At 43.7% G+C, this 19,717-nt stretch overlaps 1 protein-coding gene and 1 pseudogene across 1 annotated transcript; one reads left to right on the top strand and one right to left on the bottom strand.

Moving 5' to 3' along the window:
* Positions 1-8,350: 8,350 nt before the first annotated feature.
* Positions 8,351-8,904, bottom strand: LOC136474600 (putative invertase inhibitor). The gene has a single exon (XM_066472162.1). The coding sequence runs from the start codon at positions 8,902-8,904 to the stop codon at positions 8,365-8,367; it is 540 nt and encodes a 179-aa protein (XP_066328259.1). The 3' UTR covers positions 8,351-8,364.
* Positions 8,905-10,298: 1,394 nt separating this feature from the next.
* On the top strand, positions 10,299-16,009 carry LOC136474599 (uncharacterized; annotated as a pseudogene).
* Positions 16,010-19,717: the final 3,708 nt, after the last annotated feature.

Here is a 19,717-nt window from a genome sequence, read left to right as displayed (position 1 = left end):
CAATATGCCGAGAAGTATATCGCAGAAATTGTGAGGTTGCATGGTATACCAAAGACCATAGTATCTGATAGAGGCTCACAGTTCACGGCTCACTTTTGGGAACATTTACACAAAGGCTTAGGAACTAGTTTGATTCGCAGTACCGCTTATCATCCTCAGACAGATGGTCAGACTGAACGAGTGAATGCTGTTTTGGAGGATATGTTAAGAGCCTGTGTATTGTCTTCTAAGGGATCATGGGAGTCATGGTTACCGTTAGCTGAGTTTTCTTATAATAATAGTTATCAAGAAAGCATCAAGATGGCTCCCATTCGAAGCTTTATATGGCAGAAAATGTAGAACACCATTGAATTGGGTCGAGCCTGGAGATAGAAGGTATTATGGCATTGACTTTGTAGAAGAAGCCGAGAAGAAAGTTCATATTATTCAGCAGAATATGAAAGCGGCCCAATCACGTCAGAAAAGTTATGCAGACAGAAGAAGGAGACCCCTTGTGTTTGAAGTTGGTGACTATGTTTATCTGAAAGTCACGCCAATGAAGAAGAAAAGGTTTGGAGTTCCGAAGAAAGCTTGCCGCGAGATTCGTAGGACCATACAAGATCCTAGGAACAAAGAGGTCCGGTAGCCTACAAGTTAGAGTTACCTGAGACAATGAGTACCATTTTCCCAGTTTTCCATGTATCACATCTCAAGAAATGTTTGCGTGTTCCGGAGGAAAGAATAGAACCTCGAGGTATCCAACTCAAATCAGATTTGGTGTATCGTGAGCAACCAGTCCGGGTGTTAGACACTAAGGAACGTGCTACTCGGAATAGTGTGGTGAAAACATACAAGATACAGTGGGATCATCATGATGAGGGAGATGCAACTTGGGAAATAGGAGAGTATCTACAAAAAGCTTATGAAGATTTTTATAACAAATGGTTCGTAACCCAAATCTCGGGACGAGATTTTTATAAGGGGGGAGGGCTGTAACACCCCGGTGTTATGCCTGCATTTAGGCACTGCAAATCATACATATCATGCATCATCAAGCATCCTAATCATACATGCCTAATCATGTAAATAACAATTGAAACACTGCTTCGAAACATATGAAACATGTTGTGAAACCTGAATGTTGCATACCTTTGTTAGAATTGTTTTGCCCTGATTTTGCTTGCTAGGTTAGTAAAACATGTTTGGCTACTATTGTAAATCATCTAGGATTATTTAGTTCAATTTTTGGAGCAAGGTTTGTATTCAAATTAATTCAAAATTTTGCTTCCAAAGTAATTTCCCAAAAATTAGGGTTTTGAGTTAAACATGGACTTTGATTTTACAATTCAAAATCTAGAAAGAATTTGGCTTTGGTCATAAAAGCAAAGTTGTAGAGAATTAAATTCTAATCAACTTTCATTTTTGGTACATTTTCAAAAGATGTCATTTTCTTGCTCAAAATAATATTTGAAAGCTGGCATTTAAAAATTTCTTGAAAATATAAATGAAAAAGGGCTTTTCTCCTTCGTGGGCCGCCGCCTCGCTTCTGGCCCACGGCCGAAGCCGGCCCAGCCAGCCTCCCACCGCGCCGCGCGCCTTGACTCGGCCCAGCCTAGCCCAGCGCCTCGCCTGGCCTGCCTCCGCGTCCGCCTGCTCGCTGACGCGCCGCGCCGCGCCCGACCGCGGCATAGCTCGCCCGCCGCGTGGCGGCCATGCGCCGTCGACGCCGCCGCGCGTCGCAGCCGGCCTGCGCCCGCGCCCACGCGCCTGCCTACTTCTGCTGGAGCCGGTGCGCTCGCTTGCTCACACCCGTGCTGCCTTTCCTCTCCGCCAGCGCCAAGCGCACTCACTCTGCCTCTCGCCACGCCACCGCACCCGCCGGCGAAATCCACCGTGCCTTCTCCACCGCGGCCAGCAATCACGTGCCCGCAGCTCTGCCTCGCTCTCCGGCATGTCGTGCTCGCGCCTGTGCCGCCTGCTGAGCTCAGGTAGTGACGTCTCGCACCTCGCCACCGTCGGCCATGGCGCCGCCGTGCTCGGCCGCCATGGAAGCACCTTCCTCCTCTTCTCCAACCCTGCCTAGCTACCTTCCCTGCCTTCGCCATCTTCTCGCGAACCGCATGCGCCCGCTATCTCGCCCTGTCACGGCTGGAATGGCCGCCGGCCTCGTGGCCGAGCCGCGCCGCCGCGACGTCGCAGCGCCGGCGTGGCCTCTGCCTCAGCCGAGCCAGGCCGAAAGGCCGTGGGCCGACGCCCTGCCGGGCCGTCTCCCTCTTCCCATTCAGCTCAGGCCGCGCAGGCCAAAGCGGCCGTGGGCCAGCTGATTCTAGCGGGCTGGCCCAGTAGCAGTAGGATAAATTGTTTTCAATTTATTCTTTATTATTTGAAAATAGAAATGGTTTGAAAAATATTTGGATACTCAAAGTTGCTCCAAATCTGTTGAAATAAATTTGTCTAGGTTCCTTATCATCAGATCTACTTGGGAAAATTATTGCATGTCATTTTTGAGATACTTTGTTGTAGAATTTTATTTAATTCATGTATATTGCTGATAACTTGAAAAATATGTAGAAAAATCTATAGGCTTCAGAAAAATATGATTTCTAAGTTTGTTAATCTTCTTATGTAATGTACTTTCCTAGGAAAAATATGTGTCATGCATTGTGCTGTAGGAAAATTTTGAGGTGTAGTTCAAGTGCCTTTAATGGCTGATTTTTGTTATTTTAGCTAGAGAGCAAACTTTGTATAAAACATGCATGTGATAATTTTTGTACAGTAGTTGTATGCTATGAAGAACATAGGAAAAATACTAACTCTGTTGTTTGACACTTTTCACAGTACAAAGTATTTTCATGTTCATAATCATGCCATAGCTTGTTATTTTTGTGTAGGCTAATCCACTCATTCAAATACCATGAAAATCTGATAGTAGACTACTTAGGGTAGTACTATGCTAGTAGTAATTTTCTAAGATTTTTCTAAGCAAGAAAAATAGAGGTTGCTATTCAAACCTATTATTAATTAGGGTTTAATTAAGTGTTGCTTTTTATGGGATTAAGAAATTAGTAAAGCTTTGGTGTATCTTTGAAGCATTTAATAAAATGTGTTGAATTAACATATTAGTAGTAGAAGAGAATGCAGTAGATGACATGTGCTTGTAGTATATTTTCTTGGATGATGTTGACTACCTTGCATTCAAACATATCCATTGTATTCATCTCATCCGATGCACCGATTGCATAAGCACTTACGCACATTGCATCATACAGGATCGCAAACCGAGAACCCAGTCGTCATACTCGAGGAGCCCGAGGAGCAGTTCGAGGTGCAGCCGCAGGAAGTGCCCGAAGCCGACGAGGAGGACGTTGAGGAACTTCCGGAGTGCCCCGATCACCGTCCGAGCTCCTTCGAGAGAGGCAAGCCCCGGAGCATTTTCTCCTAGTTTGCAATTATTTAATTAAATGCTTTACTTTAATTGATGCATTACGTTCAGGAGTTGTTTGCAACCGTTGCTGCATTATACCTTGTTTACCTTTGTTATACTATATCCTTGTTACCCGGGTATCCGCAGTCGAGTCAATGCTTAGCTGGCTTAGACCGGTAGAAGTCGGGTGATTTCCTGTCACCTGCGAGCTATAGGTGGTTACCTGGATCTGCTTGGATGACTATGAAGTCATGGTATAACTAAGTGTTAAATGAAGTTGAGACCGGACGGAGACTTGCAGAGTTTTGGACTGTAGTGTTTCCGTCTGTGTCGATTAAGGACCGACCGTTGTTGGGCCTCGAGTCATGTTGAACGCATGCCTTACATTTAGCTGGCCGGATAAAGTACCTTCCGACCGCGAAGCTGGGAGATTATTCGGGCCGAGTAGATTGCCCGCAGCGCACTGTGCCGGAGCAGGTGTGGTAGGACACGGGGGCGAGATGATAAGACCAAAGTGCAGTCGGTCGGCCCCCGGGTACATGTGGTTCCTGGCAAACTCGAGATTCCTGGATAGTTGACTCGGTGATCAATATCTCACTTTAGCGGGTGAGTGAGGTTTGTGTAAGGAATAAATCACCAGCTGGTTAGGAATCGATTCGAATCGCCATCGCTCCTGGATAGTGAGCACTTGACTTGAGTGACTTCATCGTAGTAAATGTTTATGGAACACTTGGACAGTTATAATGAATATGACAGTATGGAAGTTGTTTAATGATCATTGGTTATCATTATCTGCTTAATCATGTTTGCTCTAGTATAGGTGCAAATCTAGTCGACAGGTTAATAATAATTAACTTGACAATAATGCTTTTAGAAAGGTTCTTGAAATGCTAAAAATGCTTCTTTTTGCAAATGAGTCAGCTACCCTACTATAAAGCCCTTCATAATCCTTGGTGTCACTTATTTTCGGTTATGTCGGGTAAGTCTAGCTGAGTACCTTCTCGTACTCAGGGTTTTATTCCCACTTGTTGCAGATGGGCAGATGTATTACGGCTACTGTATCAACTGCCTTTATCCTGCGATGGGTGATGCTTAGGACCATGGGCATGGTCATTCCTTACGTCTCGTCTGATGCTTTTGTTGGAGATGATCATTCGCTTGGCACTATATTTGAACTCCGCGTGAGTGTGTGTGTGGTTTAAACAAATGGCTTCCGCTACTTTTATTCGAACTTGTTTTGTAATAACTATGTTGAAACTCTGATGTATCTGAGATTGCGAACTTTTATGTAATATGTGATGGTGACCGCTAAACTTATTACGATCTTGGCTGGAATGGAAGTTGGTTTGAAATCCTTCGTGATTTCACGGACTACCGGGTTATACGGGCTTAAGTTTGCTAAATCGTTTGCTCCGGCGGATGATTTTCTTACTTAATTTCGTATAATTGGTCGGTTCTGTTACAGCTGAGGGCCATAGGGGTAGGGTGATGGGACTGTGGATAGTAGGTGGCTGGCATTGAGAGGAAGCAGGAGGCGCCTAGGGTGCAACAGGGGCCACATTGGTGGAAGAAGGTGCGAGCTATTGAGGGAGAAGGTGGCGGCAACACTAGGAGGAGACAGGAGCTAGAGGTTGGACTGTGGAAGGGTGAAGGATGGCACTAGGAGGCGACAACATGGTGAGAGAGGAGAAACAAGACTGGAGAGAAGGAGAAAGGAGAAAATATGAGACTGGTTTATGGACCCCATGACCCGGTTTGCCACGTCATGTCCATGTCAACGAAGCTACATGTCAAAACCAACACATCAGCGCCAGTGCCACACTACGAGAAATCCACCTTTGGAGAGATCAGGGAGGTAACTTGCACAGTTTTGCTAGTTGAAAGAGTGCCAATACTAGGTTTTGCTTTTTTTGGGGAGAATTCCCATGCTCAAATGACAGTTAACAAAGCAGACAAGGACTTTTTCCACATCTCTTCTTTGTTGGCTTAAGAACCCTATGGCCATCCCAGTTCCTTTATGGGCTTCAACTACAACTTTACAATCTCATAATAAGCAGAATAGGATGTAAAGGAACCGAATACAAATGATTATGGGCATTTTTTCTCAGATTCGAAGTCAGCTATGGATAATGTTGAATGTTCATCTAATAGATATCAGATTTTGAATACTCATAATTTGGACATGATAGAGATATTGAATGTTCGAATTTAGATAGGGATTATCTATTTGGTATTTCTACCTTGAAAATAGACAGATATCGAGAAATATTTGTTTTGTTTTCATTTCCGATCAGTGACATGCACAATATATCCCTAAAAAAATACCAAGCATAATAGGAAGTACGACACATCTGACGACTCAATATATACTTCTAATGCTAAATAGTGTTGTTATATTCTTTTTCTAAAGGAGTGTGATTATATTCTTGTAGGTGCATTATATATTACGGAGCTCCCCTTCCTAATCTATTTATTATTATCGTACCCCCTCTCCCCTAAAATATAAGGGATATAAGTTTATCTTAAGTTAAATTATAAAGTTTGACCAAATTTATTAAGAAGAGTATTATATATATAACATCAAAGATGTAAATTATGAAAATATATTTCATAACATATCCAGTGATGCTAATTTAATGATGTAACTATTATTTTTCTTTTCCATTGTTTTGATCAAAGTTAACACAGTTTGAGGACAAACTTAAATCCCTTATATTTTATCACAAAAGCTTAAAAAGCACCACGCCCACCAAAATAACCTATAAATTATTAAATTAATAAAGAAAACTATACCATTAAATTTGATGATAATCTAAAGGCTTAGAATACCACTTTGTTTGGTTCGTGACCTGTCATACAGCAAGGCTGCCAGATAGCGATTTCCAACCTAAACACACAAAACTAGCTAGACGCCCACACAAAGATGTCTGGATTGAAACCAGTGACGAAGCCAGAAAAAAATTTAGAAGAGGCTGAACAAAAGAATAGAGGTTTTTTTTATCTTCTCTTAACCTTAGCCCATCCTACCTAATACATATATGCATGAAATTTTATGAGAGGACTTAGGAAAACTCCACGTGCTCAGGATGGGTAGGGGGGGCTGAAGCCCCCCTAGCCCCACCGCTGGCTACGTCCCTGATTGAAACCAAACAAGTTGTAAACTAAAGAGTCCATGCCTAATATTAAGGTCTACAGTTAAGAGATTAGTTGGAAAAAGACAGAAGAACCTACGTGGCTCCATTGTTGTAACGGTTTAGATTAAGTTAAAGAGTTCATACATAACCTAAAATATTATGGCATAGAAAATTATGAGATTAATCAAAACCAGAGGAAAAATCTACAGTGTTGGATTTTATAATGATCTAACGGCTTACATGAAACCAAAGAGCATGTGCCTAATATAATTAATGAATAGTAAAATTTGAAATAATAAATTAAGAAAATAGCAATTTGATTTCCATACTAGTTGTAAAGGGAAATATCTATATAAAGTGTCAACATAAAACACCATTAGTAAAGAAAAAATTGGAATAAAAGCTATGAAAAGTTAATAGTTTGATTTCCAAATAAATTCTAAATAATGTGCTTCCTTCAAACAATAGCTTCAAAAGAAACCACTATGTTTGATCAAAAGGACCGAGAAATCCAAGGTTCATCAAGAAAAGAGAAGAACATATATGTTGTTGGACTTTAAGGTGATCTAACAGCTACGATTAAATCATATAATTTATGCTAATATGACTAGTAAACAGTAAGGCCTCGACCTTAAGAGACGAATAAAAAAATAAGAGGCCTCGACCTTAAGAGACGAATAAAAAAATAAGAACCCACACTGGTAGTTTTATGATGATTTAAGGGTTTAGATTAAACAAAACATCCATGTCCAATACAATTAGTAAATATTAATTTTGAAATAATAAATTAAGAAAGAATAGAAATTTGATTTCCATACAAATAGAAAAATACCTAAATAAAGAGTTTATGTAAAACACAATCAGTAAAGGCAAAATTTGAATTAAAACTATGAAAAGTTGATAACTTGATCTCTAAATGAATTGTAAAGAAAAGATTCCTAAATTAATTATATTAGTAAATAGCAAAATTACAAATTACATACTTATAAATTTGATTTTTCATATGCTGGAAAAAGACACGTAAATAAAAAGTTATTGTATTACAAGTTTTAGAAAGTGTGATTATAATCTCTTTTTTATTGAAAGGACCGCGATTATATTCTTGTACAGTTGTATGTGCATTATGAGCCTGTTTGATTTCTTGTCCAGGCAAAGTTGTCTGGCCAGACAGCAATCCAGGACATCGATTTTCAGTACCTGGCAATCAGGATTTTTGCTCGGTAAGCTGCCTATAAGTCACAAACCAAACATGCCTTATATTACGAAGCACCCCTATCCAAATTCTTCCATGCATAGTAATTGTAGAAGCTGATATGCCAGCTGCTGGCTACTACTAACAATTGTTTTGCCCATCTGGGCTCATGGACTTGCCACAACATAGGTCCACTGTCCACCCAAGTAAAAGAAGAGGCCCAAAGGCAAAAGTGCACTGCAGCCGGCAGCACGCGTTGCTTCCACTCAAGGCTCAAGCGTCCCGCACAGCTAACAATCCACGTTCCACTAAAAAAAAGCTAACAATCCACGTTCAAAGATCAAAAAAAGGAGCGACACAGATTCCAGATGCACCACTCGCCCACAGCCCACTACACCATATCGCACGCATGCATGCGAAGCATGCACGGCACTACACACAACTAAACTCCGACCCAACGAACAAGGGAAACAAAAAAAAAAGAACTCAAAAAACATCTTCTGCTTGTAGTAAATACTCTCTTGTCCGGTAGGAAAGCATATTATTATACATGCATTATGTCCATGCTTATATTATCAAGCACGGTGTATTGTACAGGGGCGCGTTAATCGCTAATTAATCTTTGGCCTTGGCGTTCATGGTGGCGGCGTCAGTGAAGCCGCGACGGCGAGAGCGACGGTCGCCAGGTTCTTGAATTCGGCGTCCTCCGCGGCCAGCGGCGACGTGTCGTCGGCCTCGCCAAACGCGTCCTCGCACGTCTCGGGCGCGTCCAGCGCCGCGCTGAGCTGCGTGACCGCGTCGTCGATGCCACCCTCCGCGCCGTGGGCGAGCTCCTCCTCTGCCTGGTCGAGCTGGTCCACGGCGTCCGAGTACACCTCCGCGCACACGGACAGGCGGTCCCGCCTCCTCGCGTCCGTCTCGAGCGCGCTCATGGCCGCGATGCGCGCGGCCGTCGCGTTGGCCTTCGCCTCGGCGATCCTGGCCGCAATGGCGGCGAGGCCGCGCGCGTCGGTGGCCTCGGCGCTGGCCTTGTCGGCCTGGAAGATCCTGATGCAGTAGTCGTAGCCGATGGATGGGTGGCCGGCGGCGAAGGACCTGCATGTGTCTTGCAGCGGGGAAGACCTGCACATCGGCAAGATGAGCAGAACGAACAACACGGAGGAGACTAGCTTCATGGCGGAGGAGACTAGCTTCATGGTGGCGCCGATGATTTTTGCTTAGCTAGTTATTTGGGTAGATGGATTGCTGGGGCGAGACACGCAGTTGGTGGCTTGGTGCCGCCGGCCGGCTCGTAGCTAGGTAGGCCCGGTTCGCTTGGCTGAAAAAAACAAGCTAAAATATTATTTCGGTTAATTTGTTGTGACAGAAAAATACTGTTTCGACTAAAAAAACAAGCTGAAAAATACGGATTATAAAAGAAGCGAACATGGCAGAAAAATGCCGTCCGAGCGTAGAATGTCCGAAGAATATATTTATATTTATGAAGGGAGGTCCTAATAACTTTTACAAGTGCTGACACTGATTCAGGTCACACACCCCAATATTTTATATGCAGTAGAGGTGGTCTTAATCCGTTGGAAACTAATATGGTACTATTTTCATATCATTTTCTAAAATTTTCGTTAGATCGGTCCAAAGCTAGCATGGACCAATTCTAAAATCGATCTGGGCAATGTCAACGACAAGGCACGTTAGATTAAGTGAAAATCATAAGCATGGGCTCTCGCGACTCGCCCCTCTCGCCTCGCGACTTGCCCTAGCGCCGCTACTGCCGCCCCCACCTTCCATCACCACTGGTCCCCCTCCTTTCCTCCTCTGGCATCTCGTCGGAGGCCGCAGGGAGTGATGATCCATCGTTTTTAATAAGTTTTCTAGTAGATCGAGTCCTTAGGGTTAGGGCATCTCCATGCCAAGTTTCTTAGTATTGGGGATTTATCTCCGACGACGGTGCGGGGCCAGGATGGAATCGTTTTCTCCATAGCGGCTCTGTTGAAGATAAGAGCGACAACTATGTCGTTAGCAACTTCATCGGCATGATGACACAGAGACTTTTCTTTCTGAACGGCGACATTAAGGTGGAGATGATGTCACTGCCATGGAATAATTTTCTCCGGTCTCTTTCTCCATTTTGTTGTGGTTAGATCTGGCCAAAAAAACTAGGGTTTCAAATCAGTCTTCCTCGTTTTTTCGGTGGCAGAAATAAGAAGGAAAACACAAGAAAGAAGTTTCTCAACTTCGCCTACAGTAATGTTGGCCGTCGATTTGTTGGGCATCTGTTTTAAAACTTTTTGTCGAGTGTTTGCTTGTACGGTCATCCATATGAAACGTCATATAGGTTTGGTTTTCAGATTTGAAATTATTCAGAGCGTTGGTATAATATAGATGAAAATCAATTTCTGGATATACGTAGTGCATTCTAGAGTGCTTCTAACATGACTAATATATAATTATTCTTTCGTCTTAATAAAAAAGGTGAAAACCATAAAAGCCTGGAAGGAGTAGTGCGGCCTGCAGTGACATAGAAGAGGGCCGATCACGATGCCCGCCCGGATCCAGTCGAGCCAGGAGAATCTCGGTCGGCCCAAACTGAAAATAGGCCCACCGCCACACTGCTCCGGCTCCGGCCACAGCCGAGACGAGACTAGCAGCAGCCGCTTGCTCAGATCGGCAGCTTCGGCGGCGGCGGCGGCGGAGATGGCGATCCGGTACTGGCCGATGGCCGCGGCAGCCGTTGGGTTCCGCCTCGTCCTGGTTCTCTTCGGCGGGGACCTCCACCTTGCCTCTCGCCCTGAGGTCTCCACCCCCCTCACCTCCCTTCGCCGCTGTAAGCGCCTCCCCACGCCCTATCCTCCTTGTGATCCTGACCGTCGTGTGGCTTCGTCGTAATTCGAGCTTTGGTTTCTCTCTTCTCTGTCTTACAGTGGCGGAAGGCTACTGGCTGAAGCAAGCGTCCGTGTCGCCGTACTCCGGTAAGGTTACACGACCACGGTCTTGCACCCTACTCACTTTGACATTTGCATCTGAACTCGCGACTAATGAGCTAGTAGTAGTTTCTGTACTGAGGTGCTATGCAGTTGATCAAGTACTCAAGTAGCACAAGCTGTGTTTCCACATAAAAGACGAAGTAGCATAAGTTTGCTATATCTAAACCAAGTGCCATCACATGGTTGATGAAACATATCTTGATTGGTTCTTTGCAGTGCTGTGTCTTGTGTTATGAACTAGAAGGATGATTTATCCTGTTGATCGATTTCTCTTTCAGGTTCTATGTATCACGGTTCCCCGTTGCTCCTGTCAGTTCTTGGTCCATTAACTAATAGCAGGTGATTAATCCCTTTTTATGATGCTTCTCTGGTTATATTTCTGCCTTCGTTGCTCCTGCTATACCTTTCCAGCATTTGTTAATTTTAACAAAGTTTCGTTTGAAAATTGAAATGTTAACATCCATATATTCGATGGTATTACAGGCCTGACGGACACCATGCTCATATTTACTGCAGGTAGAGATATGTTACTATCTACCTTTTCATTGCAACTAACATGTGCTTTTAACCCTTTATAAGATCTACAAATTGTTGATATATAATTGACCTTTGTTCAAAAAGCGTTGTTTTCCCCATAGCTTTCTTTTATTTGTCTCAGCATGTGACTAAAAATCAAATAAAATCCTCAAACATCTTCGATAGCTTGAATTTTGTTTGCGGTAATGTAATTCCTGTTACGCTCATCAATGCACGACACAGTTTGATTTTTGTGGCTGTAGATTTTCTAGCAGCCATGCTCATCCGAGCAACTGGGCATAAACTCCAAATGGCACGGAACAGAAGTTTGAAGTCAATTGACCTCACAAAGGCAGTAAACGATACAGGTGGGTCATAGCAATTAATGTTATGTTTTTTCATTCCTCTCTGAATGTGCCCTATCAAACACTACCTTAAATGGGAAAATATTGGGTGCAGGGGGAGTGGGGGCAACAACCCTCTAAAAATATGCACACCCGTATTGCATCCGTGGATGTACTTTGTCTCAAGAGTTGGGATGCAAACTCGTTTTGTAGAGATTTGATGAGTTTGCATCCCAACTTTTGTGACAAAGCACTATGATGTGCGTCGTTGGGAAACTTTTAAGTTTTTCTCTTTTTTTTTTCTGCCAAGATAGTGTTTTGCACAGAATATTTCCCAGCTTAAAAGTGCCTTAGTTTCTTACTCTGTTTCCACCATTGTTGTACTTGTTTTACCACAAATTGTTTCTTACAATATCAATATGATTTTGATACTTACAACTTATAAACTGCAAAATTCAAAAATAAACCTAATTTATTCACAAAGTTAGTGCTTGGCATGTTGCCATTCTTTATTTTCATAGTATTATCTGGAAGACACATCCCATTTTTTTTCTTTCTTTCTTGTAATGCTCCAGTAATGAAGTAGTTATGAATTTCTCACGTTAAAACTGAATTATGGACAACCTATTGTGGAAATGTTCTTAGTACTTAACAGTCTAATGCTTTCAGGTTTCGCTTACTCTTTGTTAGACTGGTACTTATTATTCATAACGATATTATTGATGCAGTTAATGTAAGCGCTGGAGGATGTTGCTTCTCTCATATATTTGTGGAACCCTTGGGCAATAGTCACTTGTGTGGGTTCATGTACATCACCGATCGAGAATCTAATGGTTGTAATAATGATCTATGGAGCCTGTTCACGTAAGATAGTCTCAATTTTGTGTTTCCATTCCTTATTTTTCTATACTAGTATCAACTTAAAAACTCCAATATCAAAACTGGAAATCACACTTTTATCTCATTTTGCTTCAGTTTCTATTTCAAAATGAATCCTGGTATTTGGCAAAGCATCAAAAAGTAACATTGTCATTGAGATTGGGATATTGATCCTTGGGTAACCTAGAATTCCCAAGTTTTATGCTGGTTAATAAATATTTGTAATTTTTTTTAGGTCTGGCTCCTCTTGCTGCTTTTGGATATGTTATGGCCACGCATCTCTCTCTTTATCCTGTAATTCTCATTGTACCGGTCAGTACAACTTCTGTTTGCATTTTCCATTTCAATTCAAATGTTCGATCATATCTGCTACTAACCTGCATGGTTTTCTACTGAAAATATAACTTTGTTTCAGGTCATTCTGTTACTGGGTTATGGTCCAGATGCTCCTCCACCAAAAGTATTTCTTATAAAAGGGTCAAGTGCCAGTAAAAGTGACGTGTCAGACAATGATAAAACAACCAGACAGAGAGCTGTTCAGCAGTTTTCATGGAAACCAGTACTTCACTTTATATTTTGGCTGTTTACCTGGTCGTGCCATGTGTTGTTATTGAGCAGCGTGATTCTGAAGAAAGTTGGTGGCCTTCACGAGATGTTTGAAAAGTAAGATGCTATAAGCTCCTTTTCTGGCCTTCAGTGGGACGTGTTTCCTGGGATGTCACCAAATTCATCTCAAAATGTGCACTAGTTGCCCTATAAGCCTTCTTCGCATATAAGACAGTTTTTGTTAAAAGAGTGAGGTATAACTTTGATTAGGAGTTCCGTTCAGATATTTGCAAATCATGTCGTCCTTGTAAAGGCGGTTTTTTCTATCCTAGGAGTTCAGTCTCTGATATTATCCCGATAACAACTTTCTTCAGTCTCTGAGCTTCATCTCATAAATAGGTCTTTTCTTTTCCAATCAACTTGTTTTGTCCATCACCTGATTACCTGATGTGCTGTTGTTTGCAGGACGTATGGTTTTATACTTACAGTGAAGGACCTATCACCAAATATCGGTGTCTTATGGTAAGCGTTGAGAATTTTCTAATAGAATATTTGTCATTGTCACTCAAGCATATTTCCAATGTGTCTTATGCATTTTGAGAATGGCTGCAGGTACTTCTTTGCTGAAGTCTTCGACTTCTTTAGAAATTTCTTTCTTATAGTCTTCAATATGAACATCATTTTTATGGTCTTGCCATTGGCCATCCGATTGAAGCATCGTCCGTGCTTTCTTGCATTTGTTTACACTGCAATTGTGGCAATATTGAAATCTTATCCATCGGTGAGTTTTTTTTTTTATTTGTATGATATTTCTAATAAATTAGTCTTTCAGGTGCAAAAATATTGCCACAGCTATCTGTTTTGTTTGTGTGCTCTGGTTTTTATTTTCAATTTGCTGATATGTCTCTTCATACAAGGGGACATCCCTTGGTGTATGCTTTTCACGGACGATGTAGTGCTAGTTGATGAAAGCCGGACAGGAGTGAATCAGAAACTGGAGTTATGGCGGGAGACTTTGGAGTCCAAAGGTTTTAGACTCAGTAGAACTAAAACTGAGTATATGAGATGTGACTTCGGCACTACTACTCGGGAGGAGGAAGATGTTAGTTTGGAAGGTCAAGTAGTGCTTAGGAAGGATACATTTCGATATTTAGGATCAATGCTACAGAGGGACGGGGATATTGATGAAGATGTTAGCCATAGAATCAAAGCAGGGTGGATGAAGTGACGGCAAGCGTCTGGTGTCCTATGTGACAAAAGGGTACCACAGAAGCTAAAAGGCAAGTTTTATAGGACGGCGATTAGACCTGCTATGTTGTATGGTGCAGAATGTTGGCCTACGAAAAGACGACATGTTCAACAGCTAAGTGTCGCGGAAATGCGTATGTTGCGTTGGATTTGCGGTCATACAAGAAGAGATCGAGTTCGGAACGATGATATACGTGATAGATTAGGGGTAGCGCCAATTGAAGAAAAGCTTGTCCAACACCGGTTGAGATGGTTTGGACATGTGCAACGGAGACCTACAGAGGCACCGGTGCGTAGTGGAATCCTAAGCCAGGATAGTAACGTGAAGAGAGGCAGAGGAAGACCGAAGTTGACTTGGGTAGAGGCAATAAAAGGAGACTTGAAAGGATGGAATATACCCAAAGACTTAGCCTTAGATAGGAGCGCTTGGAAGACAGCTATTCACGTGCCTGAACCTTGATTGCTTCTGATGGGTTTCAACTCTAGCCTACCCCAACTTGTTTGGGACTTAAAGGCTTTGTCGTTGTTGTTGTTGCTGCTGATATGTCTCTTATTGTTATTTTTCCTGAAGGCTGGAGATTCAGCTCTGTATCTTGGTCTTCTGGGCTTATTTGTCAATGAATTAGCAGGTAGGTAGCAGTTTTACTACATAATGTTTTTAATGTTTCCTAGAAAATTAATAATGCTTTATGTTTACATCTTGCAGAAATGCAATTCACGTTCTTCTTGTTTTTCGGATATATTGGAGTCTCCCTACTTAGTCCTGTCATGCATAATCTGTGGATCTGGAGGGTCTCTCTCTTGCTCTGTGAATTAACACCATTGTCATGGACTTGTAATGCAAAGAGTGTTTATAGTATATCGTTGCTAATGTGGCAGGGTTTTCCTTTCAGGGCACTGGTAATGCAAATTTCTACTTCGCCACTGGTTTGGCTTATACTTGCCTTCAGGTAACCAAATACTCTTATCATACGTTTTCCCCTTTTTGTGACAATACCTACCATTCCACTACTGGCAGCTTTTCTTGCAAACAATTCTCTCTTTTTTTTAGAAAAAAATTGTACAATTCTTAGCAGGAATTTAGGATTCTGTTTTGGAGCAAACTGTTGCGAACATATCCACCCCTTCCTTTTGATGGTATTGGCCAGTTCATGTTTATGTTGCTGCCCCAAAGCTGGGTTTGAAAACTCAATCTTGAAAGTGATCTTTAAGATCCAATGTGGGAATTTGTGCACAGCGATCAAACACAGACATTTATATATATTCTTTTTTTCTTATGGACATGTATATACAAGTTGTGGAGCTTAATTTCTCTAACTTACCGAAGTCCTGTTTTTCAATTTGCAGACTGTGTTGCTCGTAGAGAGTGTAAGTTCAATGATAAAGCACGACAGAAAGCTAAGGTTACTTGTTTCAAGCTAACTTGGTACCTCAGATAAAGCTCCGATGCTTGCAATTTCCTCTCTGGTGCTCTTGATTCTTGAACACAAACAGCTCCTCATCCTCGAGTTTGTAGATGTAGCTCATATTCGATGTAGCATGTTGTATTGTAGACCCCCACACTTGTACAACACGAGGACCACAACTCTTTTAACAAAGACTCAGGAACACGGCAGGGTTCGCCCTTGGTGACTAATTGTGCTCGCTACCGAGCAGTGTGGATTCTGTGATGTTCAGTGATCCAGCTTGGTTGAATTGCCCTCACGTACAATTAATTCCGTCAGTCTGCTGGATCGTGAATGAAACCATCATTTGAAAGTTAACCAAGCGGATATCTAATTTTCGTGTCTTCAGAGCAAGGTCATTATTATCCACGCGTTACAGTTCGTAGCGTACGGCAGACACGTCTGCTGTTCAGAGCTCTTCTACGATTCTACCGTTGGGATTTTTAACCCTCGTCCTTGCAGTTACATTGTAATCTTGGGTTCCCGTGGCACTGTTGCTGGTACCAGTAAGGGCTTTCTTGGCACGGCTTATGCCGGCTTTGGCTTCATCTATTTTGCACAAATTGAGGCACTGTAGCATGAAGTCGTTTTGTAAGCCGGAGTTAAAATGAACTAGAAGCCAAGAAAAGCCAGTTTTTCTGGCTTCACCGGCTTTGGTTTCACCGGTAAAGCCGTTTTGGATGAACCGTGTCAAAGGGGCTTAAGTGTACTGAACTCGATTAATGGTCAGACCAGCAAGATCTGTCATGTTCCTGCTGCAGGCACTGTCTCATCAGTCTACCTAGATGACACTGGTAACCACCCACTCGTTCCATCAGATATACGGAACTGGAGAAATCCATTACGTCGGCATGCTATGCTCGTCAGAATCGCATGCCATCGACCATGTTCGTTTCGCTAAAATTTAACTTACGCTTAGGCCTACTTATGATGATGCTTATGCTAATTTATTGTGAAAAAAACTATTTTTTTATTGAAAAGTATAGCTCAAGTAGCGCTGACCAACAGAGTTTCCCGTTGGTTGGTTGCGAAAAGCCGGGAGCGCGCATGTCAGCTCTCGCGTGGCTTCATGGTTTCCGTGCGTGCGCACGCGCGCTGTGCCGAGGCGAAGGAGGGCGAAGTAGGCGGCCAAACCGGATCGGCTGCTAATGGCCGCCGCCAGTGCCGTCAGCCCGTCACGGCGTCACGTCTTTCATCTTCAGCCTGGCGGGACGGATCGGAGCACGGATCCCGACTGGCACGTTCGGTTGAACTTATCAGTTAATATCTATAATATTTTTTTCTCATAATAAATCAACTTTAGCTGATTTATAAGCTGACTTTAATACCGGTAGAACATGCCCGGCTTATCAGACGGCTTCAGTGGGTTTGTTTGGGACTGTTCCCGTGCAGTAGCTTCACGCGACACGGCTCGGCGTTCTGACACACAATCACGCATTCATGCACGCACAGCACAGGGGTACGTGACAAACAGCGGTCACATTCGACAGGTACTGTGTGATACTGGTAGTAGTGATAGCCTTCTTTCCCTAGACGACGAAAAGTGTCACTTTAGGGTTAGAGCTCTCAGCTCTGGCTCGGGCAAAAATGGTTTTGGGTCCTGTTTTTTTTTATAATTTTATTTGGCTCTAGTTTTTTTTAACAATTTGGCTCTACTTTCACTCGATAGAGAACGTTTGACAAGATAGTTCCTCATTTTTTACTTATGGGGTGTTTGGTTGATGGCCATAAGTTAATAGACAAATTTTTAATATTTTTCTCCACTTGTTAATAGACAAATTTTTAATATTTTTCTCCACCCTTTTGTTCCTATCTCTCCCCTCTCTCATCTCTATCTGTATGGGGTGTTTGGTTGATGGCCATTGGCTACCACGTCGCAGATGTGGCTCGCCACGAGAATATAGGTGTATGTTTGGTTGGTGATTCAAACCAGGCTGCCACTCACACTTTTTTACACCACAAACCTCGGAACATACTGTGGCGCCCAAAAACTACACCACCGCCACAACTTGACACACTTTAGGCGTGGTTATCCGTGGTCGGGATCCAAACAACCTCTATATCTCCCTTTTTGCTCCGTGCCGCCGCCCTCATCCTCGCGCGGGGGTGTTGGTCCTCCTCTACTGGACTCCTCCTTTGCCGACGCCGGTCCTCACCATCCGGCGGCGCCCCTCACTCGTAGGTGGAGCGCAAGCGCCAGCTTCAGAGGATGCATGTGAAGAAGGCATGGCTAGCGACGATTCCTACTCGGCTCCAGCACGCAAGGGTGACGGGGCCCACGAAAGTAAGAGGGAGCCAAGTTAAGCTAAGTGTCTGTTTGAGACCGCTTCGCTTTATGTGTTTTTAGCTTTGCTCCATGTTTTTCAGCAAAATAAGTGTAGCTCCACAAACTCTGCTTCAGGAAAAAAAAATGAAGTTGAGAGAGCACATAAAGGGGTGTTCTAGAGCTTAGCAGCCATGTTCCCACAAAGGAATGGGAACAAAAACTTGAGGTGTCATTTTAAAATGTTGTTCTCGAATCGGGGATGTGGACGTCCCCGGAACAAGGAACGTGATCATGTTCCACGTAGCCGGCGGCTAGCTCTGAATACTCCTGATTTTTATGGATCTATTTTACCGTAGAGTTTTTGAACAGAGTTAGCGGGACAGGCTGAACATGGACCATATTTTTTTTAGCTCATTCACCGTGTTCCAACTCCGGTCAGTGGTTTTTACGAGACTCTGCGTACGGAGCTTTTACTTGAGAATCCATTTGGTTATTGACTTATTGGCGTGCTGAAGTGGCTCTCGGAGTGGTCGGCGAAGTGCTACCAGACGACTCATGTTCCACAGTGCGTGGACAGGGGAACAAGACCTTCATCACTTGTCAACTCGCCAGGCTATCTACTACAATTTCGTCGCTGAGCCCATGTTTTGCCGGGAGAGAGAGTTAAGGCCTCTGCGGATGCGCATGATGGGGGATCAGCCCTGCCGCAGCGTCACAGCTTCCACTCGCTTACCACTTACGTGTCCGCGTGGTGCCAGTGGCCCGGCCCTATGCAACGTCCACGATCAGAGGGAGCATACACTTGTACGTAACACTGTCACCGCATACATACAGGTACAGGTACACGCAGGCATGGACGCACGGCACGGTCAAGCCGACGCTCGATCACGTCGCGGTAATCCCTTCACCCACCCGTTCAGGTTCAGCTACATGGCGCTCGTGCTGTTACTTCCATTGGAGCACGCTTAGACGCCCGGCGAGAAATCACATCCATGTCCATGCACACACACAGGCACAGCGTACGCTCGGACGACGAGGCCGCGACTTTTTTTACTGGACCGACGCTTGAACGGCGCTTCTCCGCGCGGGCGCAGAGCAAAGCAGCTACAGCGCCCGACGCGGTGTCACCTCGCCGCGGTAGGAAGCGGAGTTTAGCCGAACATTCATTCCGTTCGGGGTGAGCGCGCGGTTGGGCGCTGCCGCTGCGGCGCTGCTGCCACTAACCTGCCTGCCTGGTGCCTGCCACTGCGGTCGCTGCTACAGAGTCCAGAGTCTACTGCGCAGTGCGTTTGGTGGCCGTTTCTTCAGGTACGTACGCATGTACGTCAAACGTTGGATCACTGGCTAATGATGAGCAGGTGCAGGTCCACATCGATGGAGACGAGTGTTCATACACACACTTTGAGCAAGGAGGCCCAGTTGCCTGTTGTCCCAGAAAGCTATGTACTGGTCCTATATATATGTATCCATTGACGCATACACAAATTGGCGGACACAAATTCATTCATAAACAAGGACCGAAGTTAGTTTTGGCGAAGTACTAAGTCGATGTCACGGCGACTTGACGAACTGCGCGTGCCCAAGTCAGCCCCGTGCATTTCCTAGAGGGTGCATGCATGGACCACCGGCGCACCAGCAGCCAAGTTCCGGTGCCACGACAAAAATCGGAATTCGCAGTAGTTGCTCCGTTCGTTCGGCTGATAAATCAGGACTTAAAGTACTATTGTCTAATTTGTTGGGGGAGAAAAATACTATTCGTT

Source organism: Miscanthus floridulus, chromosome 8, assembly GCF_019320115.1.
Source record: "Miscanthus floridulus cultivar M001 chromosome 8, ASM1932011v1, whole genome shotgun sequence".
NCBI lineage: Eukaryota > Viridiplantae > Streptophyta > Magnoliopsida > Poales > Poaceae > Miscanthus > Miscanthus floridulus.
Note: the sequence above shows the minus strand (reverse complement) of the source record. Positions and strands in the feature narration are given on the sequence as shown.